The sequence below is a fragment of the Pygoscelis adeliae genome, unplaced genomic scaffold (genome assembly GCF_000699105.1).
Source record: "Pygoscelis adeliae isolate BGI_AS28 unplaced genomic scaffold, ASM69910v1 Scaffold329, whole genome shotgun sequence".
NCBI classification, from domain to species: domain Eukaryota; kingdom Metazoa; phylum Chordata; class Aves; order Sphenisciformes; family Spheniscidae; genus Pygoscelis; species Pygoscelis adeliae.
The window spans coordinates 483,173-510,667 of record NW_008825554.1 but is presented as its reverse complement, the minus strand read 5'-3'; the positions used below and the strand labels follow the sequence as shown (position 1 = coordinate 510,667).

At 39.1% G+C, this 27,495-nt stretch overlaps 1 protein-coding gene across 1 annotated transcript; it reads left to right on the top strand.

Annotated features, from left to right (window-relative positions):
- Positions 1 to 854: 854 nt before the first annotated feature.
- LOC103923796 (25-hydroxycholesterol 7-alpha-hydroxylase) lies at positions 855 to 25,433 on the top strand. The gene is made up of 7 exons (XM_009332221.1): positions 855 to 861; positions 6,266 to 6,272; positions 7,328 to 7,464; positions 13,860 to 14,456; positions 14,900 to 15,106; positions 20,651 to 20,829; positions 24,840 to 25,433. Coding segments are annotated over exons 2-7 (1,416 nt in total). The 5' UTR covers positions 855 to 861; positions 6,266 to 6,270; the 3' UTR covers positions 25,134 to 25,433.
- The last annotated feature ends 2,062 nt before the right edge of the window (positions 25,434 to 27,495 follow it).

The window sequence follows — 27,495 nt, the reverse complement described above, 5'->3', positions numbered from 1 at the left end:
TGTCCCACCACTGTTTCTGAGATTTCCTGAATTTATTTGTTTGCTCTTTATTACGTAAGGAATGATTTCTGCCTGTTTGAATATATTTCTGTGGGGAGTGCTGACATTCTTATCCACACTTCACTTGTCATTTCTAGGCCAGACGGTTAATATGATTTCCTACTATGAGCTACTTACTGCGTACAGTTTTAACATGTGTTGCAGAGAAGCAGTATATTAAAGTGCAGAAATGGCTTATGAAAGAGATGGATATTAGGCGAGAGTCGTTGGGTTCTCTTAGGTAAAGTCAGTTAATGTGCAGCATAAATACGTTCCTGATAGTGGTAAAAGGAAATACTAGTGGACTTCATATTCTGATCCCATCCTTCTCACATGAATATAGGAAAAAATGTTTTTACGTTTGTGGATAATACCAAAAGAGGAGCGGCTGCAAGCCTGCAAAGGAGGGATTAGCATTCCAAATGGTGAACTGGAAAACACAGAGGACTAATCAACAGCATCTGGACAGGACCACGATCTTTTCTCTGGGAAAAGGCTGAGGGCTGTAATGGTTCCCAAGCTGGGTTTTTGTCAACACGGTGGTGATTTGGCACAGAAAGCCAAGGTTATGCCGGGAGGCAAAGCCGGGTGTGTCGCCCTCGAGATGGAAGAGTTAATTGCTCTGCTGAGCTCAGTGCAGGACACTGCCGTAGAGAAAGGTGTGGGCTAACGTTAGAAAATCAAGAGGGGAGTCACATAAGTATGTAGAGGTCTAGAAAATAGTTATGAGGAAATACTGGAAGAAATTCAGGTTGTTTAACCTAAAGAAGACTAAGGGAGAACATGATCAGTACCTTTAAATACATTAAGTGCTCTGCAGAAGTGAAGGGAATCATTTATTCTCTTATCCTTCGCAGGCAGAATGAGAAGTAGCGGGCTTGAGGTACGACATGAAGATAAAGGTTAGATGTGAAGAGAAATGTTCTGATAATAAGGACAGATTTCTTGGGGACACTGTAGAGACTCCGTTACTGAGTATCTTCAAGAACAGCATAGACAAATATGAGGGAAGATATTGGTGCACAGAACCCTACCTGGGATACAAGGCATGGAATAAGTAACCTTTCATCATCCCTTCCTAGCCTATTTTTCTTTGATTAAACCTGAATTAAGAAAGGAAAAGCCCTGGGCTGGGCAAGTGATCTCAAATGTAAAACATAATAGAATAACCTTGAGCTTGGTCAGGGAAAGTGTTGCGTAGTTGTGGCTGCTCTCACTGACCTCATCCACAGCAGAAACAAAGTAGGATTTCAAGGATGGGGCCATAAGCACTGAATTTATATTAACTTTTAATATTGCTGAATTATTGTCGCATTGGCGAGGTCTTGTCTTCGCCGTGACTCCTACCCTGGCTGTTATGAAACTTTACATTACATTTTGTGTAGGACCTTTCTGGGAATTTTCAGCCTCTGATAAAACCTGAGCCAAAAGGGTTTTTTCAGTGGGTTTCCATTTTAAAACTGTTCAGATTTCTTTCCCACAATGGTATTTACTTGCCTTTTGGCTTTTTAGGCAATGTCCCAATCAGTCACTACAGGTAGTGGTTGAATTTATGGATATGTCCTTCAACACACAAGTTTGAAGTGTGAAGAGTTGGTATGTACAATGTCAACCTACAATTGCTGAGATAATTTAGCCTAAAAAACTGCAAAGGAATAAGATTTCCTAGAGAGCGATATTTCAGAGCTACTGAATGACTTGGTATTTTTTTCATATTTGGGGATGACCCAAATGAAATTACTGGAAGAGAGAAAAAAGAAGAGGCTTCTGTGATGAACAGATTACAATACAAGTTAGAGATCTTAGCAACAAAAAGCTTGTATGCTTTTACAGAAAAAAAAAAAAAAAATTATTAAAATCCCAGAAGTTCTTGACATTAAAAACTTTCAACAAAAGGATTGCATCTTTCTGTGAAAAAAAAAAATCACTATAAAAATTCACTGGTTGGTTGGTTTGTTTTCATCAGCATTTCTCCCAGTTTGTCTCACATTACCACTAGAGTCTGTCTTTGCTGTACTGCTCTTTTCGGGAGCATAGATAAACCCTTCTCTCCTTGGTGTGCTCAAAAGTGTATTTGCTACTTTTTCCTGAGCCTTTTTCCTTTTTTTTTTACAAGTGATCTTTATCCTAATGAAAAAGAGGAGGTTATCAGTACTGCAGCGTGAAATGACTTTACCTAGGCAAAAGCATAGGCGGCGGCAGCGTGAGTTTTTTTCTATCCCAGGGCTCTTGTTTCTTCTTCTTCGCTGGGTCAATCCATGTCTGCATCTCTCTGTCAAGAGTTGGCCTGATGCATCCATTTACCCCACATAAGCCTACAAATAGTGATCAGATAGGAGGAGCATCTGGTCCTTGCCTCTGTAGGAGGTATGTAAGCTGAGAATTCAAAGGTAGAAGACTGTATATTGTAAAACTCTCGTCTGGCTCGTTCTGCAGGGAATACTTTTTCATACTGCATGTATTCAACCTGGAAAATTTAGAGTTCCAGGAGGTCACTGAGGCAGATAATCTAGACAGGGTATTTAAGGCATGCATAATTTTATAAGTATCAAAAAATTGTGTTGTGGACAAATATTTGGAAGAGAATATTTTTTCTGTCCTCATAGATACAAAACACCTAATGCTATGAGCAGGTCTGGGGGAAAAACTGTAACTGCTAAATTAAAAAAAAATAGGAAGATAGACATACTGGCTTTCTCCTGTCCTAAGTTTCCTGTGTTCTCTCTCTCATAATACAAGAAGACACTCCAGACACCACATTTCTGGGGATTACCTTTCTTGGAGTTGAAGCCTTTGGCCTCATTCTTTTCCTCACAGTTAGAGTGCTCATAAGCCCCTGGAAAGACACTGTCTGTCATGTCTTGTTGCTTAAATATTGTGATCGAGCCTGTGAATAATCTCAAACTGCCTTGACATGTTCATAATAGCTTTTGTTCTACTTCTGGACCCATCCATTTCCATTCCTTAAAGTCCCCCAGCACGTCCAGCTTGGACGTGGTATGTGATGGCTTGACCAGAGATGCTATGGGAAAATCAGACCGATACCTTTAACTTTTGTGGACGGCGACAATGGTTTGGAAAGTGAAAATGACCCCTCAGTGGCAAACGATGTTGTTAGACCTTTTTCTCCCCAGCTTGCTGGTTTTTTCACCCTTTGGTGAAAGTTGTTGAGAAGTGGTCAGCTGAACCGGTGGTACCCTGCAGAGTGACGTGTTCATGTAGGGCTTCTTCAGCTGCGCTGTGTGCAGTGAAGGCTGCGTTAACACCAGATGCCAATCATACACCACCGGTGGATTTGCAAGATTATAGGACAGGAAAAAAGATGAAGGTTAAGCACAGGGCACAATAGAGATTACTTATGGTAATGAATTGTATAATTTTTCTAGACAGATCTGGATTAATGTTTATCCCAGGCAAGAGATTACTGTATGTCTGATTCTAGTTGTAAACAGACATTATTAAACAGAAGGTTTATGTTCATGAAATGCGACTACGGGTGTTAAAGCACTTATGATTTATTATGTGCAAAGAGAAAAATTAACCTGTTCATCTGCTATAGTACGAGATGCACTGTGGATTTTTGCATAATTTGGAAGGCATCTGCTCCTTTGGAATACAAATAACCAGTGAAATGAGAAGGATTCTCCTCTCATTTACGCTGATCCTATGCCCTACACTGCAGAGGAGCCGAAGTGGTGTAACCAGCAAAAGAATAGTCTTGTGTGCTTTTATAAAGCAACAATATTTCTGTGAGAGATAATGTTGACAAAGTCTATTTGCTTGTGAATCTTTAGGGTATTTTCTTTACAATTAAAAAAAATGTTAATGTTCAGAGAGCTTAACAAATTACCTTATCTGGGTTTTCCAAATAATTCCCTTTCACTAATTGAAAACATAATGTTTAGAGATGTTGAATTTAAAAAATAAATTTTTTAATCCATTTTTCATGTAATTTGTGTTGCGGCCAATTTTTCTCCTGCTTTGTTGCATCACTGCTGCTTAGCGCAAGTGAGACATAGGTACAACATCCACATTTTTTAATACTGCCTTACCTCAGTAGCTAAATAATCACACCTGAGTCAGTGACTTCTGTGTTTTGGGTGAGCTGAAAAATCTCCCTTAAGGAAACTGTAAACAAACTCCAAAACTTTCCTTCTTTGATCGAGTATTTTCAACTTTATTACTTTCAACTTTATTACTTGCTAACAAGGAAGTATCTTTTCTCTGTGAAAGCAAAGAAAAATTACGGTTATCAAAATCTGTTCATTCTGTTTACGGGCTGTATTTGTAGCCAGCTGATTTTTGCATAATGCCATTTGAAATTATCCATTTAACAATGACGGATGATACAACTGCAATGCTTTCCCTCCACTTTGTAACTGATCCGTCTACTTATAGATTGCATTGGACATGTTGCTGATGCTTTATTTGTAAAATTCACTCACATACGTGAGAAATTTGTCTGTTGAGTCTTACTGACTTTAGAGAGGTTTCTCAGATAAGTGAAGATATTCCTGTATATAACCAAAACCTGCCCAATCTGTAAAAAACAGGAATGTGGAGCGAAAAGGCCTGGGAATATTATGAGGTGTAAGTGAGTTAGAATTTAAGCAGTTAAACCAGGACTGAATAAAACGTAATCTGGTAAGATGTTCTGAATGCTTCCATTAAAAAAGTTGCAGTCTTAAATTGCCATCAAAACACTTCATATTGCTTTTTTATATTTCTTAACTATATTTTACATTTGATACAAAAATATATATTATCTCCTGAGAAAAATTTAACTTTAACATTCGTAATATTTTGCCTAATTATCAAATTTTACAACAGCTGTGAGTCCAGAGTTAAAGTTTGTCAACAAATTAATTAACCAGTAGAAGCTTCTGTGGGCTTTATTAATGGTTCAGTGTAGCATCTGAAGGCGATGGGAACTCCTGGAGGTACCCGGGATGCGGGTGAGAGTCCTGAAGGAAGCCGGGGTCAGCTGAACTGCGCTGCTTAAAAGTTTGTGCAGCGAAGCATTGTATTTTGGGAGGCACTAAAATATACGTGGCGCTCTTTTCTTTGCTGTGTGTTGGCAGGCATCTATAAGTCATGAAGATGACCTCCATCTTCCAAAGAGAAGGAAAGCTAGAAATGAAGACACATTTCTGTTATCAGTCTGCTGTGGGTCGTAAGTTGAACTGGTGTTATATTTTCCTCTGAAAGCCGCGTAGCCTTGACACGGCGTTTAACAGTGTTAAGCTTATTGCTGCTGAGCTAAACATGTCTGAAGCGAACGATGACCCTCACGTCTTTGCGATAGCAAAATGTCTCCCTGATGTGATCCTGCAGACTTGGAGCATTAAGTTAATTTTCCCCTGGATTTCTGAGCTGCCTCTTTTTTACCCGGCGGAGAGCTTGTGAAGAATACAGCTTCTGACCGAATGACAGAACGTGGAGGGTGAAATTAGATGCATTCAATTAGAAGATGACAAAAAGCCTATCTAAATATTTGTCAGGGTGCTACTTACAGGATGTAGTGTCCAGCCTGGGAAGTGAAAGGAGGCCGCTCTCGGGACTTAATAGTCTGGAAGGGGGGGAAAATGGGTAAATCATCCAGATTCTTTATGGGCTTGGAGAGGATAATTGAGGGTATCGAGTGGGCTGTTACGCTTCCAGGGCTGGTGATCCCTCTCGTGTAATCTCAGATTAGTTCTTTTCTTGTATTTGCTTAATACAGAATTAACCGTTACAAAGTTTTCTGGACCACTCGAGTAAATAGTGTTGTTATTTGACTGCTAGAGGATGGATAATGCAGTGGTTTATAGGAGGTATTGAAAAAAGAGGCACTCCACCTTCTCCACAATAAAAAAAAAAACCACCACAAACCAAACAAACAAAACCCCAAAATCACAAACCCCAAAGAAATGAAAAAGCCAGGGCAAATGTGTCGGCTGTGAGGGTGTCGGGTTTGGACCAGAAGGTTTACTGGTTTTCCAGAGGACAAAAGGATGTTCTTGAAAGCTCACATAGTCAGTAGTCAGTTAAACAGAAAGAGAACGAGATATGCAACTCGGTTTGGCCACATCTGTTTATCTGTAAATTACATTTATAGCAACTTTTTAAAGTAAGAGATCAAATCCCTTGTAATTTCCAGCTCAGAAAGTTTTAATTACAAAAATAAAAATTTTAAATGCAGCTTATTATGTTGATCTTTTTTTCATTTCTGTTACAGCGGTTCAAGGGAGAATGTGACTATGATAGGGTTAATCCAGCTACATAAAAATCCATGCTGTGTATGATAGTAGTAAAGCTTGTGATCCCTTGATCTTTGATTAGATCCAAGCTAGTAAATATCTTGTGTTTAATCAGAATGAGTTGTTCTGCATGTAGTATAAGTCACCTTCACAGATGGGATGTAGCAGCAGAGTTGTTCATGAATATTTGTTTTAATCCTTTCCAGAGCAAGCACGCTTTATGTTTCTTTGTTGTAAATCAGATTCAAGCAACTAAAGACCAGCACGAAGGAAAGACATTTACTTGCAGTCAGGAATAGGACAGTGTGGGAATCTTTTTTCCTTTTTAAAGGAAAATGTAACTCACTAGATTCTTAAAAGGTATTTTATACTATTCCATAAACATAACTAACACACCGTGGCTGCTTTTTTAGACTGGGACGCAAATATCATTATCTAGAATTTCATCTTAAACTGTTCATACATGTTCCTAGCTTAGGAGACTATAAATATACGGAGACTAAGATTTATTATGGTAAATATGCAGCCTCTATTATTATTCTGTATTTCAAAGATATTTAGTTAGAATGGTAGCTGGTCTGTGTGCTGGTAAACTGAAATTCTTAAAACGTTATCTGTAAGGCTAGTTGTTTTGTGTGGTTTGTCGGCATCCTATCTACCTAAATCTGTCATAATTGCCTTCCGATACATCTTCCTCTGACACGCCAAATATTGAAAATGAGAGGACTCTTTGCTGGGAGATTTTCTACCGAATGTCATTTTTCTGTGTTCGTAACTTGATGGTAATAACTGGACGACCTGTAGTTAAATGCATCTCAATTTCTCTCACTTATTTTTCCTAATCACCACACAGAGCCTTCTGTGCTCAGAGGTGTGATTAGATTTAACCTGCCATCATATCTGAAGAACTTTCTGTACAACATATTATACATTGCAAGAATTATATCTGTAGATGGTGGGTCTAAGTGGAATATATAAATAGATATAGAGGTGAGTTGCTCTCATGCCAAAGTTAATTCCTGATTTTTTTTTTTTTCTGTTTTTCACAGGAAGACTGGAGAGCCCCCACTAATAAATGGCTGGATTCCTTACCTTGGGAAGGCTTTGATTTTTAGAAAAGATGCTTTCAAATTCTTACTGGATCAGCAAAAGAAACTTGGAGATATTTTCACTGTACATATTGCCGGTGAGAAATATTTTAGTATTTCTCTTGATTTTTTTCCATCAGTGAAGTTAAACACTAATTCAAATGTTTAGTTTAGAATCTTCCTTAACCAAAAACATTTTTGTGTAGCATAGGCCAATAAAAATTACTTAAATTCACATATATTGTATGCATAATAAGTATCCATAGGATATAATTATGAGCATGTGGATTTATATACAACTATAGGTATATATGCATATTGACAGAATTTGTAGGCATGTAATGTATGAACATAGCTTTTGCCAGCACATTTAATTGTGGGGTTTTTTTCCTAAAGAAGGGAGAACTAACATCATCTTGACACCGCACAGAAAAAAATCAGATTAAATTTAGAAAACACTTAAGAAAAAAAGTGCAGAATATGTTCTCACACATTTTACAACTGGTTGACAGGAACACAAGGGAATGAATGACACATTGACTCAGTGATACAATCAGGACTGGAACACAGAAACTTCCCGTTGCCAGCCTCTTACTCTGATCATGCTTACTGAAAATAACAATATAATAAAGTATGATATAACCTTGCTGCTTTCTGTATTTATAGCTGTATTACTACACAAGCTCGAATACAAACATTTGAGTGAATTCACGTAGACACTTAGCTGTAGAACAAAAACATAGAATGAAACTGGAATCTTGAATGAAACTTAAATATATAAATTTACATATATATATATACACACAGATGTAGTTTTTACTAAAATCAATTTAAAATTCAGTATTTTCCTCTGTTCAGAAAAAGGCGAACTCTTATTAGTGTAGGTGGATGTAATGGATCTTTTGCCCCTTTACATGCTGATATCCTTGTTCAAATGATCAACTTTAGAGTTAAGCCTATCTCATTTTTAGCTATTCCTGTATTTTTACGGAGTTTCAAATAAAAATGTAAAGTGTAAAGTATAAAGTTTGCTTTGCAATTTCATGGCAGTAGCATTAGCTTTATATTTCCATATAAGTAGTATTTTGCAACAATTTTTTTTTCTTCAAAAGTCAATTAATTAAATTGCAAGCCGTATGTTTAATTAATAAAATTTTTCTTCCTGTTACCGAATCTGTTCTTTTTTTTCCTTTGGAAGAGCATTTTTACTGCTATTAAATGTGTGATTTTTTTATTCATTCAGGGTTTTTTCTTTGGAAACTGGTACGCTCAGATTTTTTTCCATCTTGAAAGTGAGTTTGACACAAGACCAACTTTTGTTGAAATGCAGTCTTTTTTATTGTTAATGTACATTCATACTATATACAGTTGTGGCTTCTTACAAATACAGATTAATAATTATAATTCAGAGACTACCTTAGTACATTCATAAAACCAGATGCAGTCCTACTTCAGAATCCTTAATGTGTTTAATCGAATATTTATTTCTCTTTCACCTCTTTATTATTTTATGCAAGACTATGTTTAGAGGTTTGTGTATTTAAGCAATCTATGAGTGTAATTTAGTTTCACAAATTTCTATTTGCATGGTAAACAAAATTCCATTTCAACTTATCTCCCTGTGTTCAGGTATTTTGAGGAAACCTTCCTTGACAGAGGCTGAGGTAGATGGAGTGAGTTCTGGATATCATTTCAGCCTTATGCCGGGAAATCTTTGATTTTGTGAATTTGTCATGTCAGAGATACCACTTTAAGTTCTCTTTTTTGGTATAAAAATACTGACCGTCAAGAATTCACTAAGGAGAAACAGTTTGTCATCCACAAGTCAAGGAAGAAGCCAAAGCTAGTTAGTACCTCCTATCATGTCCTGATCCGAAGACGTACGGGATTTCTATATGTCTTACTGATTTGACAAAGATGAATGTTTATATGTTCGGCAAACATAGCGTAGCCTGCTGTATATGGACTATCATTACTTTACCCCTGGTGGGTGTCTAAAGGTCCTGTCAAAAAATTCAAACAATATATATTGTTCTAATTATTGGTTCTCAAACTAGTTCATTTGGAAAATGCGGAACGATGCTTGGAGTTTCTGGCGTTGCCCCGTACCGGTAATGCGATTTCGCTGATTGTACTTTCCCATGTGATGAGCAAATGATTGTCATCCCTAAGAGTCGCAAGGGACATGGATGTCATCTTAATAAAGAAATTAAAAAGCACATCTTTCTATGAGAAACAATGTAAATTCCTGACCTGTCGCAGAAAATAGTTCTCTAATTGGTTTTGTGTGGTGGTGCAGCAGAATCGTTTTCCCCAAACGTCACGCTGGCGAAGCACCACTGTACATCATTGTCAGCAGTTCAGCAGAATCTCCCTAATAAGAGGACGATTACGTAAATGCGATAGTCTTGGGGGGGGGGGGGGGGGGGGGGGGAAAAGAAGAGAAAAGAATGTTTGGGGGGGGGGGGGAAGAGAGAGAGAAAAGAAGAGAATAAGGAGGAGAAGGAGAGAGAGAGTCTGTGGTGTTGAGATGATCACACTTCCCAAGCCAACCTCTCTGCTTGTTAAGGGTCAGCAGCATAGGCAGACGGCTAGGTAAGAACTTAAAGAGCTTCAAACAGTTTTGTCATTGTTTCTCGGGATTAAACTTTGTCTCCTTTTCCTGACAAGTTATTAGGAATGATACCGAACCTTACAACACTCTCTCTGAGACTAAATCAACTTTTAATAAAATAATCTTAGGGTTTTTTACTAAGCACACTTGCTTTTTCGAATACTGCTGCTAAGTCATTCTTTTCTTTTAAATCATGATACACCTACAGTAACATATCACATTTTTCTCTCTTAGGCAAAAGGTAATTTACATTAACTCCTTACCAAGCTGAAGCCTGCCGCAAGCATTACCGAAATAACATCCATCATTAGATGCCATCTGAAATGCTTGTCTTTCATCATTAGCATTAAAAAGCTCCAGAATGCATTATTAGAGTAATTTCTTAACTATCATACAAATACTGGCTTCTATGCTCGGATTTACCAAAGTTGACAATTTTCATATTTTCCACATCAATCTTCTATTTCTAGGAGACTGTATAAACTAAAGGGAGATAACCAGGCTATTTGCAGCATGGGTGTAATGCAGACTGAAGGATTGGCGGGGGAAATATGAATTCTCTGTATCCATATTAAAAAAAAAAATCAGAGAGCTTTTTACAGAAACAGGCATACATCTCTTATTTTGACTTTTTTCTACGGTACTAAATAAAACAGCTCAGTGACTTAAACTATTGGAATTTGGAGTGTGACATTTCTGTATGGACACGTCTACTTAGTTTTTTGTGTTGAAGGATTTTTTTACAATCTAACAAGGAAAGGCTTGGTCCCCAGTGGTTTCTATATAAATACCGTCAATATTTAAGGCTTCCTGATTCATGGACCGTGTGATACGCCTCCACTTTTGGCTGATCTAGCATTTTTACCTGTACCGGTACTCTGGTGGAAACTCATGAGCATCAAGATTTTGGTTCGGTTTCAGAAAAGGCTACTTTTAAGAGGTTGTTCTTGGCATTAGCTGCAATGGAAAGGCATGGGAGGGAAGGGGGGAAGCTGCATTTTAAAATACCGAATAATAACTGGTAACTTTAGGAAAGATTTGCATTTGTTGGTCTCTGACACCACCAGGGACAATCAGTGGGAAGAGACCTCATCAGGGACAACGACAGGATTTAAAAAGCAAAATTAAGAACCATATTGACACTTATAAAATTTAAAATCATAACTTGAGGTGAGAAAGTTTGTTCCAGTTCGGATGTTTGCTGCTCAGGGTAGAGGAGGTGTTGGGGCATGGTTTTGTAATTAGCAATCTGTTCCTGTATGGAAGAGACTGGGGTAACCGGTGTAGCCACGCAGTGCATCTGTGTGCGAGTATGACTGTAATTGCTAAAAGCTCCCATACCCACTCTCACAACAACTACTTACTGACTGCAGTTAATTAGCTCTAGATTTTAGTCTTTTTCTAATTAAAAGATCTAAAATTCGATTCTCTGTGAGGTACATAAACAAGCTGCCTTTGTTATAGAGGGGTTCCACTTTTCTGACTATATAGACCTTTATTAAATGCGGTAACAAAAGTATTTTGCTTTATGTGTTTATATATATTGTTGACTTGCATTGATGTGTTCTGGAGCCTGAATTGGTTCTACAAAATGAATTCTATTTTGGTACATACTTACTTTTTGCTACCAGGAACCTGATGAGAATAATAAAAATCAGGATCTGTGATACTCTGTTTCTCAGAGATTTTTTTTTCAGAGTATGTGCCAGTGTTGAGTGAGTTTTGATTTAAAATTATTGCTAAAATTGTTTGTCTGAAAACTCATTTGCTGAAAATAATTTTCTTACTTAAAAATTATAAGAATTGATGTGCGTTTGCTAAGTGTCTGATTAAAGATCACAAAGAAACTCATATTTTGCATCAGAAATAAGCAGATGGTGGACAGATGGTTTAAATTAATATTAATTAAAAATCTTAACTTAAATTGTTTACCCTGTAAATGCAAAGTTAGGAAGCCAGCTTTCAACTTTAGGGTTAATAACACTCCAAATCTATTTATTAAAAATTGCTCCAATGGGCATTCTTTCCAAGCTTTGATCGCAAAGATGGTAGCCTCAATAAAGAGCATGACAGTGGGTGAAAGCTGGAAAGGGAGAGCAATTCTAGGACTCTTAAAAAAGATCCTGCAGAGGTCGAGACTAAAAATTCCTGTCAGCCTCTCTGGTCTGGGAAGGAAGAAATGGTCAGAAAAGAAGACTGGGAATTCATGATCTTTTTTTCATGCCGGTTTCTTCATATATTTATTCTTTTAAAATTAATTTACATTGATGATTTGTTATGTTACAGTAAAGCAAACTCTAAGAGTACCTTAAAAACCTTCACAGGCTGTTGACAAAAAAAAGGGGGTCTAATTCTGTCTTGATTTATCCCTTGTGTTTCCTTACTGGTTCGCTGGGATTGCAGTGGATGTAATCGGGGGGGGGGGGGTATTTTGGGAGGGTAATTGCAGAGGAAGTCCACAGCACACCCAGATTTACCATAGAGCATGGTGTGTGTATATACAAGTCAGAATATGGAATAACTATTATAATTCAAATACCACTATATGGTAACCATGGATACTTGTTGACATTTTTAGTGGTAGTGACTACTTTATCTCAGGACATCTGTCACAGAGCCAAATTTGGTCCTCAGTTAAGCATGTAGTGTTCCCATTAAAATCAAAGGATATTTGTCCCTTTAGTGAGACAGAATTAGACTGTAAGTGCTGGAAGCTTTACTATTTTCCCGAGTTTATAACTGGGATATTTCACAGAGGGCGTGTACATTTTGATGGGTACCCTTTTTCCCTAATGCACCTCTCCATTAAGTTAAGAATCAAGATCTCTAAATTTAGACATAACATGGGAATCATCTATAAAGAGTTAAGATTTAATTGAGTTTTGGGAGCGTTAGCATTTTGATTCATGATAGTTCACCAAAATGCTCTTCTTCAGTAGTTGACTTAAAGTTTAGGGAGAAATTGCAGGATTTTTCTGGCATGGGCAACTTGAAAAAGCATCAAACGTGATGCAATCCTGTTCCTCCGTCCAGGCAGCTGAAGGTATGGCTGTGTCACCTCACTGAGTACCTCGGGAAGGGTAAGAAGTTGCCGGTGCACTCTGGCACAATGGATGATAGCGCTAGGACAGTGTCTAACCCAAAATGGCACCCATGTTAAAAATGGTATCTTACTCCATTGTAACCTATGGCTTCAAAATCAAATCTCGAGGTAGTCATGTTACGGATACCAAGCACATTCTTAACAAAAAGTTAGCACAACTTCAGGAAAAAAGCAGGTGTGAGAGGGGCTTTAAATGTTGGGGGTTTGCAGTGTGCAGTTAAAGCCGTAACTGGCAGATCTCGAGTTTCTGTGTCACCTGCTTGAAAAAAAGCTGCCTAGGTGGCATGTTTTCCACTCTGGCCCCTGCCTTCACTTTCCTCCATGTGGGTGAAATGTGTGTGTTTCTCCCTTTCTGCTGGTAAAAACCTACAATTTTCAAATGCTGCTATGACTCCACATTGTATTTTCATGAATTATATCAGAGTAGTAAATTATTTATTTCAGAGTGCCACAATAGCAGAGATCACACCCTGCTGTTGGCAAACCTGGTAGATCAGTCTACATGGAAATGGCTTCACACTGATTTTAGAAGAGCCATAAAAGTGTACACAGGTGGAATCTGCATCCTGACAAAGAGAATCTAAATAAAACTTGTTACATCTTCCTTTTTTCTTTTTTTTTTTTTTTGCTTTGCAGATTTCTTCACAGATCTTTGCTTTGGGGATTTTCTGCGTGCTTTTTTTCCAGACATTGGCTTGTTTTCAGTTATTACTTCTGAAGTGTCACCAGATTATGAAAGTGCACGTGTCTCTATTTTTTTCTTTTCTTCTATTTAGGTAGATATATTACTTTTATCATGGACCCATTTCAATATGTCTATGTCATCCGAAATAGCAAGCAACTTGAATTTCATGAATTTGCTGATAAAATGGCTTCCAAAACTTTCGACTACCCAGCCTTGTCGAAAGGAAAATTCCCCGATCTCAAGGAAAACCTGCACAGAATCTACCAGTATCTACAAGGCAAACCTTTGGATATCATTTCTGACCACATGATGAAAAATCTCCAGGATGTATTTGAATGGAAATGCTCACAAGCAACAGATTGGGAAACAGAAAAAATGTACAAATTCTGCTGCTCTGTAATGTTTGAAGCCAGTTTTGTAACACTATATGGAAGAGTTCCTGCTGCAGATGGCCACAAAGTTATTAGTGAAATCAGAGACAAATTTATCAAGTTTGATGCCAGCTTTCCCTATTTAGCTGCAAACATACCAATTGAGTTGCTAGGAGCTACCAAGAAGGTTCGGAAGGAGCTTATACATCATTTTTTACTTCAGAACATGACAAAATGGCTGGGAGGGTCAAAAGTGGTCCAAGCCAGACAAGATATATTTGAGAAATATGAGCTGCTTGGAGATTATGACAAAGCAGGTAGGAAACTTATGAATGATTGCTTGTCTAAAATAAAATAATTTACTATAGACCTTTGAAATAAAAAGGCAAAATGGCGACCTTGAAATTTTTTTATGTTCTTTCTAATTGGCTAATGATAAAATGTTTTACTCTGAAACAACCCTCTATGATAATTGATTTTTTTTTTGTGCTGAGGTGGTAAAACAAGATACTTAATGGTGATAATGAGAAAGATTATAACTGAGCTGCATTTCCTCCCCTTATTCCCCCCACCCCCCCGACATTACATTTCAAACTATTCTCATTAAGCAGAAAATTAGACTTCAGAAGCCTATTGGTCCTCATTAGCATTCACTGATCCTTGGCTGGGTCTGTGTCCTAACATCTTTTAATTAGCACACTGCAAATCTAATCAGTGTAATAAACGCTATTAATCTTCCTTTTCACTTATTTTCTCCCAGCACATCATTTTGCCTTCCTGTGGGCCTCTGTGGGAAACACGATTCCAGCTACATTCTGGGCCATGTATTATCTTCTGCGGCACCCAGAAGCTCTTGCAGCAGTGCGTGACGAGATTGACCATTTGCTGCAGTCAACAGGTCAAAAGAGAGGGCCCACGTATAACATCCACCTCACCAGAGAACAATTGGACAACCTGGTCTACCTAGGTAATTTATTTTTATCTGTTAGGAAGAAAAGAGGGGCTCTCCCGGCAAACTCGGTTTATCACTCATTTCTGTTTACTGAGAAGGTGGAGGACACAGCTGCCTAATTGACATAATAACACCCATTTACATCAATTATAAATTATGTAGTTTATAGCTGTAGATACTCTCATTGCATGTAAACATTAAAGCCTAGGTAATTAACTATGCAAGGTATGCAAAAGGCTAAATCGAAGCTTTGCAATTATTTGAAAAAAAGTTGATGCCTATTAAGTTGTTTGATTCTGAGCATCTGCCGAAGTGTTAATGCATTTCAAATACTTCTGTATGGGACTGCCAAGAAAGACCCTTTTCGGAAATTAAAGTGGGATAATGTATTTAAACTGCAAATGTAATTTTTTTCACCAGCAGCTTCTTTCTTTTTCTCTCTTTAACAAAACAAAAAGACTTCTAAAGCGGGCTTCAGTTGAGCAATGCCTCTGAACAAAATATAAGAAGGTAAAGCTTTACAGAGTAGAAATGGAGTTTCCAGTATTGAAAAAAGTACCTCGATTCAAAATAAGGGAGCTCTAAGTGAGATATGGATCTTCCGATTATAGATCAGTGTTTCAGAGGGAGACTTTTGCCAGTTGCCGTTAGAAGCCATTTGATCCAGGAGCTGGATAGGCCTTCAGAGCATCAGCTGATGGTTTCACTTCATTTGCTAGTGCACAGGCACTGGCAAGATAAATGCTAAAATTAGCCCAAGGGAGGAGAGAGGGTGTAGAGGGTAGGAACCTAACCTTTAAGCATCTGAAAGGCTCCATAGGTAGTGTTAGCAGGATAGACAACAGCTGAATAAAAGCATAAAGGTTCAATATTCCTCTATTTTTGAATATTGAAACTATCAAGAGATAGATTATTTTGTATTTGGAGACAGAGATGGGAATGGCAAGAAAAAGAAAAAAAAAAAACAAAGCACCCCAGAAGTGTAGGAATAAGGAAAATAAAAGCATGTACTTCACTAAAACCATCTGGTCCAAAAGGGTATGAACAGTTTAAAACATTAACTGTGTCATTCCTCTGCTGCTCCTTGAAATCTTGAAGTACCTTGGTAACATTTGATTTATGTGTTGAGAGGAAAGTGCCACATCCTACTTTGTAGTATTCTTGTAACACTTTTGTTAAATTTTATAATCGCGTTAAACATAATGTGGTAGAAGCTAGATTTCAATTCTTCTGGCACTTAAGTCATAAAGGGCTGGATACTGTCCCATAAAATAATAATATAGAAAAAAAATCTGTACCATAAGAGAATTAAAGTCATGCTTCAGTGGAAAGAGAAAAGGGATGTTTTGTTAATAAATGTGTAGGAGGGACAAAGGTCCCAATTTGCATTGCTTGCACACCAAAAATCTCCACATTGCAGGAAGGCTGTGGGCCAGCACTGCCTTTGCCCTTGCAGCTCGCTGACCCCAGCCTCCGAGACTGAGCTTCTCCTCTTTCCTCTCACTCCCTGTGCCAACCCAGAGCACAGAAAACCAGGATTTGTGTCCCTGCTCCCGAGTAAGGCAGACCAGGTGGGATTCTTGTATGTTCATCACCTTGTCATCTCATTCTCCTGTTTTAAGCACTCTGATTCTCCGTCCTCTTTTTGGCCTACTATAACAAGAGCCTTTTTTTGGATTCCTCATGCTATGGAGAACAAGCAGGAATTGCTAAAAAGCCTTTCTCAGGAAGCAGCGTTGTTATTATGGTCAGATTCTTTGGGTCTAGGGAACAACATGGCCTGATTTACTTCTAAATTCAAAGCACAGGTATGTGATTTTTTATTAAAAAAAAAAAAAAGCTTTCAACCCATAGCAAAACTAGCAAATTCTGGCTCTGATTATTTTTTTCCAGTGGCATTTCTGGGGCAGCACACTTTGTTTTGTCTACGTCAGACTTTTCCCAAAACCCAACCGCGCCTATTTGTGTGCACAGTAACATACATTATTAGTCGTTATGGCTCACAACGGAGCTCTAATATGGTAAACGACACATGAGAACGGTCTGTCGGTTTTTATGGTTATAACGGAAATGCAAAGGGTAAAGCAGAGATATACTTAGTGCATGTTTAATGCTAGGCATGTTTAGTCAGTTCGTTTGTTTAATATTAGTCCATTCATTTATATGGTGAAGTATTCTTCCCCCAGGTCATTGCTGAATCCCAGATATTTCCTGTGAAAAGAGCACAGCTTGAAAAATTGTGTCGTACACAGGAAAGGGCAGGAACCCCAAACCAGCTAATACGGAACGCGTAGTTGTAACACAAATGCTAAGCATTAAAATCATTGGTTGGATTGAGAGAAATATATATATTTTCCTGGAATGGGCTGGGCAGTACCATTTAGTTCTTAGTAAGATGCAAATATACTTGTTTCAGATCATCGTTTGTGTTGGCACACCGTGATGCCTGTGGGTAAATGACCCCCCCCAAATATTTGCATACTCGATAGCTATTTTCCTACAATACACTCTAATAATTATAGTACCCTATTACCTGCTATGTGTTAGTGTAAAATTAACAATCCATTATGCACAATAAGTTTTATAAAACATTTACAGATAGAGATCATGTTTAATTAAAATTAACTTGCCTACGAAAGCCAAATGCACTTATGATTCGCAATGACCTTTTATTACCTGCAGTCCCTTGTTTTGGCTGGATGATTGACAGCTTGCTGTTTGGCTACCATGTTGTATTTCAGCTGACAAGACTTTTCATTTTAACTCAATTTGCCTGCCTATCACAAGCTGGTGGCAGGCCAGGCTCAAGTCACCCAGCTTTGCCTCAGCAGCTTGCTCTATTTCTCATTAGTACGCATTTATTCAGTGGAAATTGGAAGACAAATGCTTGAAGGCATGTGAACTAAGTATAGCAAATTAGGGTTTAAAGACTGAATATTTATAAGTATATTGAAACAGTTTTAAAAAAAAAAATCTAGAATGAATTGGAAGCTGAGCGCTAGCTTTAGTATAAGAGAAACGAAGAGAGAAGTGGGAGGATTCTAAGAATAACAATACTATGAGATATCTCTATCTCTATCTCTATCTCCCCACCCCCCCGAAAATATGTAAAATCTCTCTGACAACACCTTATCAAACAACAGCCTGGCTTCTTTATGTAGCGCTCGCACAGTGAAGTTTAGCATCTCGTGTGTAAGAAGGGGGGAAAAAATGAGGGTCATGTTCATTTGCTGCTTGGTTATCCCTTGGTATGCTTTAAATTGCCTTGTTTGTTCGGCACAAGCACAGAAACAGATGTTGCTCTACCGTGCTGGATAATTTACTGTACTTCACGGTGCAGAATGGAAGGCCTCCCAAGCTACCCAGCTGGTCTGTCAGCAGCGATGGCTGGTGTCTGCTGAACTATGACAACTGCAAGTAAAGGCTGCAGTTTTATTGTGCAGTTGTCGTGCCTCTCAATGTATAGCTCCAGCATTTGTGGAAAGCTGACTGTCTATTTTTTTAATGTGAGCCTGCAAAGCCATATAAGCTCCATTCTCCTTTGTTGATCATAATGTGACTCATTACTTTTGTCATCTAATGATTATCGGCATGATCGCTCAGAGCGAGAGCCAAGCTCGCCTTCCACACATAACTGGTACTGGAAGGTAAAACAGATTTGTCATTTACGATCTGACCGCTAAGCCACACTTTGTGCTCCATTATTGTGATTAACTTCTGCATAAGATATGCTGCCCAATTGTCATCTGGGATCCGGCAGCGGGCAGGGACTGCCGTGCTTTCTGGGAGGATGTCCGCCGATAGGATGTGACCGCATCGCTTGGGCGGTTAAATGTAAACCTGCTATTTCACAGTGGCGCTTTAATAATTATTTTTCTTTTGTTTTTTTCCTCTCTGTCCCCCTTCCTCATTTGATTTCTGCTGTCACTACGTATGTCGCCACCGTTTCCAAATGATGGACTGGCGCGGAGTTACCACCTTCATTTTCCGCAGGTTGAAGACCGTCTGGGAGCGGAGGCTGGACCCTTTCTTTGTACCGCATAAAGTTTTGTTGCCACAGCGCTGCCAGTTGAAATCTATCGTGTCAGGTGCCTTGTGGCTATCCGCAGTAGAGGCCATCTTCTGGAACCAGAGTTCTTTTCTGGCTTCGTCACCAACAAGCCGATTTGACTCTGCCTGATTATAGTAACGAAGGCAGTCCAAAAGAATATGCACAGACTCACTGTACGTCACATTGAATCACAGCGCTGGCCACACAAAGCTGACCGCAGCCTCATTTCTTTAGACAAATGCATGCTTAAGGAAAAACCTCCTGCAAGAAAGCATCCAGGGCCACTTTATTTGCTATGCATGCTGCACCAGATTTAATTTTTAGTGAAAGAACGTTTGTTGTTATTTTTTTTCAGAGGCATCTACACTGGGTAGCTACTGTCTCTAATAAACTAACCTTTTGGGTGCAGCAGTTACAGTGCCTTGGTGAACACTTAGAGAAGGCTAATTTGATATCACAGAACATAAATGTAGACACAAATGGATTATTATGTGCAAACGAAACCCTATTTTAGGCTATTTTTCACACTGATGATTAGAAGGAATCAAGTCACATATAACAGCGCCCATACACGCTGGTGGAAAAATAGTCAGTTTTGATTACAAAGTGAGAGATGCAGCCCTAGACAGGGGCTACATGCTGATATACATGCTATCAGAATGATTTATGCAAATTATGCATATTATTCCCAAAGGAATTCCTCCTCAAACTGCCAGGATAAATTGCCGGAAATTAGCCATAAAATCTGTCGTGCTAGGAGCAAAAGGTGAAGGCCACTGGGAAAGCAAGGACATTCAGCTTCTGGAGCCTTCCAGGATGTGATGGTGGAGACAGAAATCTTGCTTTCCCTAAGCCTGAAATGGCTATGTTTTGTTTTCTCTTGGCCAATTAAAAGTGTCTTTCTCTCTCAAAATTACCAGGCAAATAATGAATTGCTTTCATTCACTCTGACCATAACAGACACTATCATTTGGCAGCGTAGCGCATTGAAAAGAAAATAAATAAATTTAAAAATCCTCAGAATGACTATGGAATTAACAAGTGAAATGATTTTTTCTAACATATAGTCCTGCCATTACCTCCAACAGCTTTCAAAAGGCAAGCTAAACAGCTCCGTGGATGCTTTTGCTGGTATTTGCTTGCAACCTCCAAAATATATGTAAATGTGTAAAGCGTTCGCATCTTTTGATTGCGTTGTTTTCAACGTGAAGCCTGAATAATGACTTTCCACCCAAAACTCAGTGCTGCCTACAGCCGACAGGATTTCTTAGCACCATCAGTGAGAATCACATCGGGAGGTTCGGTGTCGTGGCTCTCCGCCCCAGCCCTGTGGGGTTGTTTATTGCCTCCTCCTGGCCTCTGCTTTATGTTTGGTTTGTGGGTTTTTTTTTTTCCTTTAGCCTGCCCTACTAAACCTGTCGAGATTCAGCAGCTGTAGCCATGTATAACTTCCAATCATCTCCCATATTTCTGACGCTTCCCCCCCCTCCGCTTTTGTTTAATCGCAGAGAGTGCCTTAAACGAGAGTTTACGAATGTGCTCGTCCTCCATGAACATTCGCATCAGCCAGGAGGATTTTGTTCTCAAGCTTGAAGGGAATCAAGAAGTCGGTTTGAGGAAAGGCGACTGGATAGCCCTTTACCCGCAGATTTTGCACATGGACCCTGAGGTCTATGAAGATCCTAAGGTAAACATTCAGCTGGTGCTACTCTTCCTACTCCAGGCGCATCGCAGCAGCCCAGCCTTTTGTGATCTGTGGTTTTTTTTTTTTTTTACTGCTGTTCCTTCTTGTGGAACAAATCTTCCTACTTTCAGATGTATTTTCTAGGGCCCTATAGGTCAAAGGATTCATGGCCTGAAGAGAGAAATATGGTGATGAGACTGACTGCAACTGCTTTCAAAGGAATTGACAATTGCACATTGACTACCATAAACTTTAGGCTAAATGTGGGTTTTGTTTGGCAGTGGATCATTTGATACCCAAGGAGGGCTGAATAATAGAAGGTGGTTTAAATAGCAAATAATGTGGGCCATTTAGCTAAGTGCCCCCAAAGCATCATTGACTCTCTGAAGCCCTATAATAGCAATGTCTTACTTGAGCCTTATGCTTTTTCACCTCCCTTCATAGGGATTCACCCCTTCTTGATCAATTAGTAGAGTGTTGTGAACTTGAGACTGTAAAGCTGTTGCTTTGCAGCGAAGCTCGGAGGGTAATTGTGTCATCTCCTTGTATTTTTCTCTGACGCTTGAGTTAATGAATATCAAAGACTCGAAATTAATCCACCCTGCCTCAGCCTTAATACAGCTTCAGAAATTCACCACCTGCATGCAAATTGAATAGTCCTCGTCTCGGCTAGGTTGCTCCCCCGGATTGCTGTCCCCAGCCCAGGGTGCCATGGAGGAAGAGCGAGGGTGCACGCTGAGGCTGCTAAATGCCTCCTCTGCCTGAGAGGCAAGAGCTCATAGCTGATCCATTCCTCATCCCCGTTTTCCTAAGCAAATGGCAGTCTCCCAGCCATGCTGATTTTCATCCTTGGCGTTTGAGCCAAAGAAGAAGGGAACTGGATTTTTTTACATGCTTATAGAAAACCCATGTTAGAGGCATTCTCCCTGAGGCTCTCCCTTTTGGGAATTCAAGGATATGATGTTGCAGAGGAAAGATGAGATTCAAGTGCCTTGTTGGTGTGGGACAGCATCTTGCTGTGCAGGAGCTCGACCAGCCTCGGTGAGAGGAGGTGTGGACCGTGTCGGAGTTAGCAGAAGAAAGGTATAGTCACCGGGATGAACACTGGAGCCATGAAAATGGAAATGACCTCCAGGAGGGCTCTGCTGGCTGTCCCCACCCAAAAATGAAGACAAAGCCCGCTGAGAAAATTAGGGTTTTAAAAAATAATCCATAATTGGCAAATAGTTGATTAATATTTCTATCCTTAAATAGTAACAACTAACAAATAAGCTTTTTCTCGTTTTATTCTTAACACTTTATTTTGGAGAACATTATTGATTTGTCAAAAGTCCATCTGTTTGTTTAGGTCCTAGACCAAAAGCATCAGTGTGGAAACTGATCCCCTCCCTTATCCAATAATTGCCGGAATATATTACCATATTTCCATTGCTTGAATATATCTGCTTAGTATCAGCTCTGCTCAGCTTTCACAGTACAGCTTTAGTTCATATATTTTATCTTTTTGATAGTGAATGAGCAATCCACACATTGCAGTACATTGATTTCAGCACATGGGCCCTCTTGAAAAGTGGGGAAATCACTGTTCTGTTTGGTTCTTAAAATATGCAGTGTGCTTTCAACAATAACTACTGAGGATCAGATAGAGATGGAGAATGAATTTTTTGAAAGGTGCAGTCTTGAGCTTGTCATGTATTTAGGGAAAACTTTCCTGGGAAAACAGGCAGCTTGACAAGATAATTTTGTAGCAATGCTTTTCTCCTGGATACATAAATTTAAGTTCAAGCTATCTTTTGCTTTGGCACCATATTGTATAAGTGTAAGCATATATTGTTGACCTCTTTCTCCACTCATCAAAGTCTAAATAAATGAGTCAGTTTTCTATAAAGTGGATAAGTGAACCCCTAAGTCCTAACTCAGCTAGTTATAGAGCTCAGTAAATGGACTCTGCAAATCCCATAGAGTGAAACATCAGGAAACCCTGCAGAAAACCTACATGGTGCCTTCCCAAACCAAGCTAAATATGAGATGTGGCAGAGAGAGACTTACATCAATCACAGGAGATTGCTCAATTTGCATAATACTCTTAGCAGGCCGTCCACACAGAACTTCCTCGCCTGTTCTTGCTCAGTGTCTTCACATTTTCCTTGCCATGAACCACCCTGTCTCTTCCAAGGAGGCCTTGTGCATGGCTGAAAGTTCCTTTATTGTCAAAAATTAGTCTTTTTTTAGCCAGTGAACTAGCTTTTAAGGAAACACTATCCAACCCAAGGGGCTTCAACAGCACAAGCCTGAGTTTCATGTCACTGTCATTGGCTCCATTCCTGTCTCATACTCATTTTCTGCTTTCCCAATTCCTTAGACACCAATTTATTTTTTGTTAAAAGCAATTACAACTCTCAGATGGCTCTTAAGATGACAAAGAAAGCATAAGGTTTGACCCAGTATGTCTATGTGTACAATACCACAGTTCTTAATTGCTCCAGACACCAGGAGTGCACCTTGTGGAAATGTTCCAACAAAGTGAAGAGCTCTGGGTTGGGTTGGGTTGTTTTTTTAAGCTATTGCAGTTCATACTTAGCAGCGCTTTTTTAGACCAGCAGGCTTTACATTTCAGGAAGTGAATCTTTTTTAAGGAAGAAAGGGTATTCTGGGCTTTCACTTGTTACTGTGCTTCTTCAAATGAAGCAATAACTTACCAGGAAAAAAAAAAATGGCATGCTTCCTTTTGGCTGGGGTGTTCAAAGCGACTAAAAAGAATTACTTGTCAGTGGAAACACACATATAATCACCTTTATCTTTGTGGAAAATCCAGGCCTCTGCCATTTAGAGAAACAAGCTCATGTTCTTCAACACCCAAAGTTACATCCCCTCCAGTGCACCTTGTACTTGTTTCCTTTCTCATAGACCACCTCCCCAGCCACTGTTTTTTCTCAACAGCAAGACCTGCAGTGCATGGTTTTCAGAGCCTTTAATCTAACGGGTAGATCAGTATCAGTGTATTTTTCATTGTGGTGTGGGTTTTTTTAATCAGTTGAGGTTGGTTTCTGTCTGACTGACTTGTTCCCAGCCAGCTCCAAATGGCTGCCGCTATAGCAGATGTATGCAAAGCAGGACAAATGCTAATGAGTGACCATAAGCAAGAAGTGTCTGTCATTTTTATTCAAAGCATGCAGGAGGATTTTGTAAGTGGTTAATTTGCCGTTGACTGAGTGAGGATGCCAGATCTCCTTCATTCAAAAACATGAATTATCTCTAAACAGGAATCCTGTTACTGGGAAATAGTCAGAAAGATGTTCAATTTATGGAACGTAGGTTACAAGCGCAACCTCAAGCCTTACTTGAAAGCACCTTCTTTATAATGGTCAATCACTGGCGGTTGTCCTGCTTTGCACACAGCTTCCGGAGCAAAACATTTGAAGGTCAGATGTGGCAAATTAAGCAGCAACCATCTCCAACCGAAGGGAAAATTGACTGCAAAGCATCGGGTCTGGTTTTCGAATAATCTGCACCAGTGGGTGCAAAAGAAGGATGGATTTTGCTCTAGCTTGCAAGAGTAAGATCAGTGCAATGCATTAATTTATTCATAGGCATTTGCAGAATTTGGCAGATTGTCCTTATTCATGATGTATGTACCACACTGAGCGCATATGATACTTTACAAGAAAATTGTCCTTCCACTAAGGTTCATTGTCCCTGCTACAAAGCGGTCAAAATCTAATTACAATCAATATAGGCCAGACGTTCAGTGGATGAGACGTAGAAGTTGAAGGAGCTTGATGTAAAAGGGCTAAGCTAAGTAAGTGGATTTAAGGAGTGTTCTTTGCAGGGAAGATAATGTGAGTTAATGAAACTTGAGGGAACCAACTAAAAAGGAGAAGCTGTCAGCTCCTTGTCTTTCTCTTTATCTTATTTTCTGGGTTTCAGAAGTGTTACCGTTGTACAAACAAAGCAACTCATGTAACTGCCTTGTTACATATCATGCGCACTCTCTCTTTATCTTTTATTTTCAGGAGTATAAGTTTGATCGATACATAGAGAATGGCAAGAAGAAAACCACATTCTACAAGGCAGGAAGAAAACTGAAGTATTTCCTAATGCCCTTTGGCTCTGGGATCAGCATGTGTCCAGGGAGGTTCCTCGCAATGAATGAGATGAAGATGTTTCTTTTCATACTATTGGCTCATTTCAATGTAGAACTAGTGGAAAACAAAGCTGTCAGACTTGATAACAGTCGTATGGGCCTTGGTATCCTCCTGCCAGACGCTGATATTGCCTTTCGTTACAAGCTAAGGTCCTTAAAGTGAGCGGCTGCCTATATGCCTTCTACTAATCTCCATGTTTGCCCCGTTTCATCACTCAGCTTGGTATTTTTGGAAACATTTGCTTTTCCCTCTCTGCTTTTACCTCGTTCCTATTTGTTTCTAAGGAGAAAAGCCCTTGGGTTGGAGGTAGATACCAGATGCAGGGACATGCAACCTCAATTTGTCCTGCCTGAGTTGTGAGTAGTGAGGTGAGATGACAAGAGTTTGGCCAAGTAAATAGCCCAACGTCCCGACAAGATGGACCCCATACTCTTGGCCATGAGTTGAGTAGCATTTACGGGGGGGGTCACATCAGGCTAAATTGAGGCCATTTATATGGAAAACGGGCTCAGCAGCCCTCTGTCACAGGGGTTCCCCCTTGTTAGGTTGGGAGGTCCCATACACCCACCATCTGGAGGCATCTCTGCATCTGCTCATAGAAGCATAATAGCAAGAAAGGGGGAACTTAATTCTAGGGGTGAAAGAATTTTCAGTGATTATTATTCTAACTTTTTATTTACTCTGTTCCCTTCATGGTCTTGAGTGTCTTAGCCCTTATTTGGGAGATGTGATGGAAGCTGTGTGGGGTGGTGGGAGATGATTTGCAAGAATGTCTTACTGGCAACACATTTCTGAATTTCTGACTTCAGTTTTATGTACTGAGGGTGAATGCTTTGCTTTTCTTCTTTTTGTTTTTTTTTTAGTGCAATGCAAAGAACTTAGAATCTGTGATTTTTTCCTGCAGTCATTTAAAGTCAGAAGGGAGGTTCTGTTGATTTTAATAGGCTCTGGATCAACCTAGATTATCTATTTTGGCTTTTGAACCAAAAAAGTATATTCTTCAGGGAGAAAATATATAAGCCTGTTTGAAATTATTCTATCATCTCAAAAATTACCTTCTGTTTGTCTCACTGTTTTCCTAGTAACATGTCCGTATGTTTATTTTGACCATTTCTTGTGTTTGTTCATTTCTCCAAAAAGGCAAAAGAAGCAGAGAGCTTCAAGGGCAAGTGTGGTATCTAAAACTACTTTTTAATAGTGTTTTACTGTGCCTAAGTTATGCATAGGCAGAGTAGTGTGACCTGTGTTTGGAAACAGACTTGTCCATCTACAAATTGGAAAATAGGCTCTTCCCTGGGGCCAAAATTTGAACAAGTGAGAACCCTGGGCAGCCACAGAAGTTATCTGTATACTGGCTGCCCAACCTGCTTCACTGAGTGACCAGCTCTTGCTTCAAAAATTAATTTCCTAGAGCATGGGATCTGAGATTTTTAGACCCTGTCTCTCTTCCCAGCCATCACTTCAGAGTCTGATGAGGATTCTCGTGGCTGTTCAGTCTCAATTTGCCAAGACGATAATTGTGATGGGAGAGTAGCCATGTCTGTGGGCCTTGCCTTGTGTTCCCAAAAAACATCTCTCTTTGGGATGTGCCAGCGTAAGTCTTTTAAAATCAGAAATTTTTACTCATCTCTAAAGCACTTGATGGCCTATGGATGGAAACTGCTACGTACATACTAAGGATTAGAATTATTTATTGTTATTTGTGTAGAAGCCTGTTTAGTTATTCATGTAAAGCACATACCCTAAATAATCATCAGCATCAGTAGAAAGGCTTTCAGAGATTGGCACAGCCACATTCCAAATCCTCCAAGGAGAAAATTGTGGGTTTGTGAGATATATTGGATAAACATTTTCTCTTCATATATAATATCAATAATGCCTACAGTGTTGGAGTACACTTACATTAAATGGGCTTTGCAGTTGATTAAATGCTTTAACTTTGCTTCAACATTTAATCAACAGCAAAAGCGATTATTGCTTTGTGCCACAGAATAAAATTTGTTTTTATGGAGAGATTCTTGTACTCAAGTAACTTACTGCTGTAGTTACTCTGTAGGAGCTATTCGGTACTCAGCCATAGCTCACAATCCAGTTTGGACATTAGAGCCTGGTTTATTGAGAGAGGAAACGTTGATATCATTATACTGTTGACTGTATTCCATTATTGCTTAAATGTAAGCTGTAAAATGTCTCATGCCACAGTTATGATAAATCTTTCTTTGGCATCCAACTTCGAAACAAACCTGAAGCAACTGTGAAAATAGCGGTAGGTATTTTTTTTAAACAGAAGTCTTCTTATGATTCTATTCTATTTTTAGGATTTTGAATTAGAATATTACGGGCTGCTGCATAATTTGGTAGGACATAATAGGACTGTGCCAAAAGTACATGCAAATCATTAGTAATTTCATATTAATTGCTGATCAGTTTGTATAGAATCATAGAATCATTTAGGTTGGAAAAGACCTTTAAGATCATCGAGTCCACGCGTTAACCCAGTACTCCCGCGTCGCCCAGTAAACCA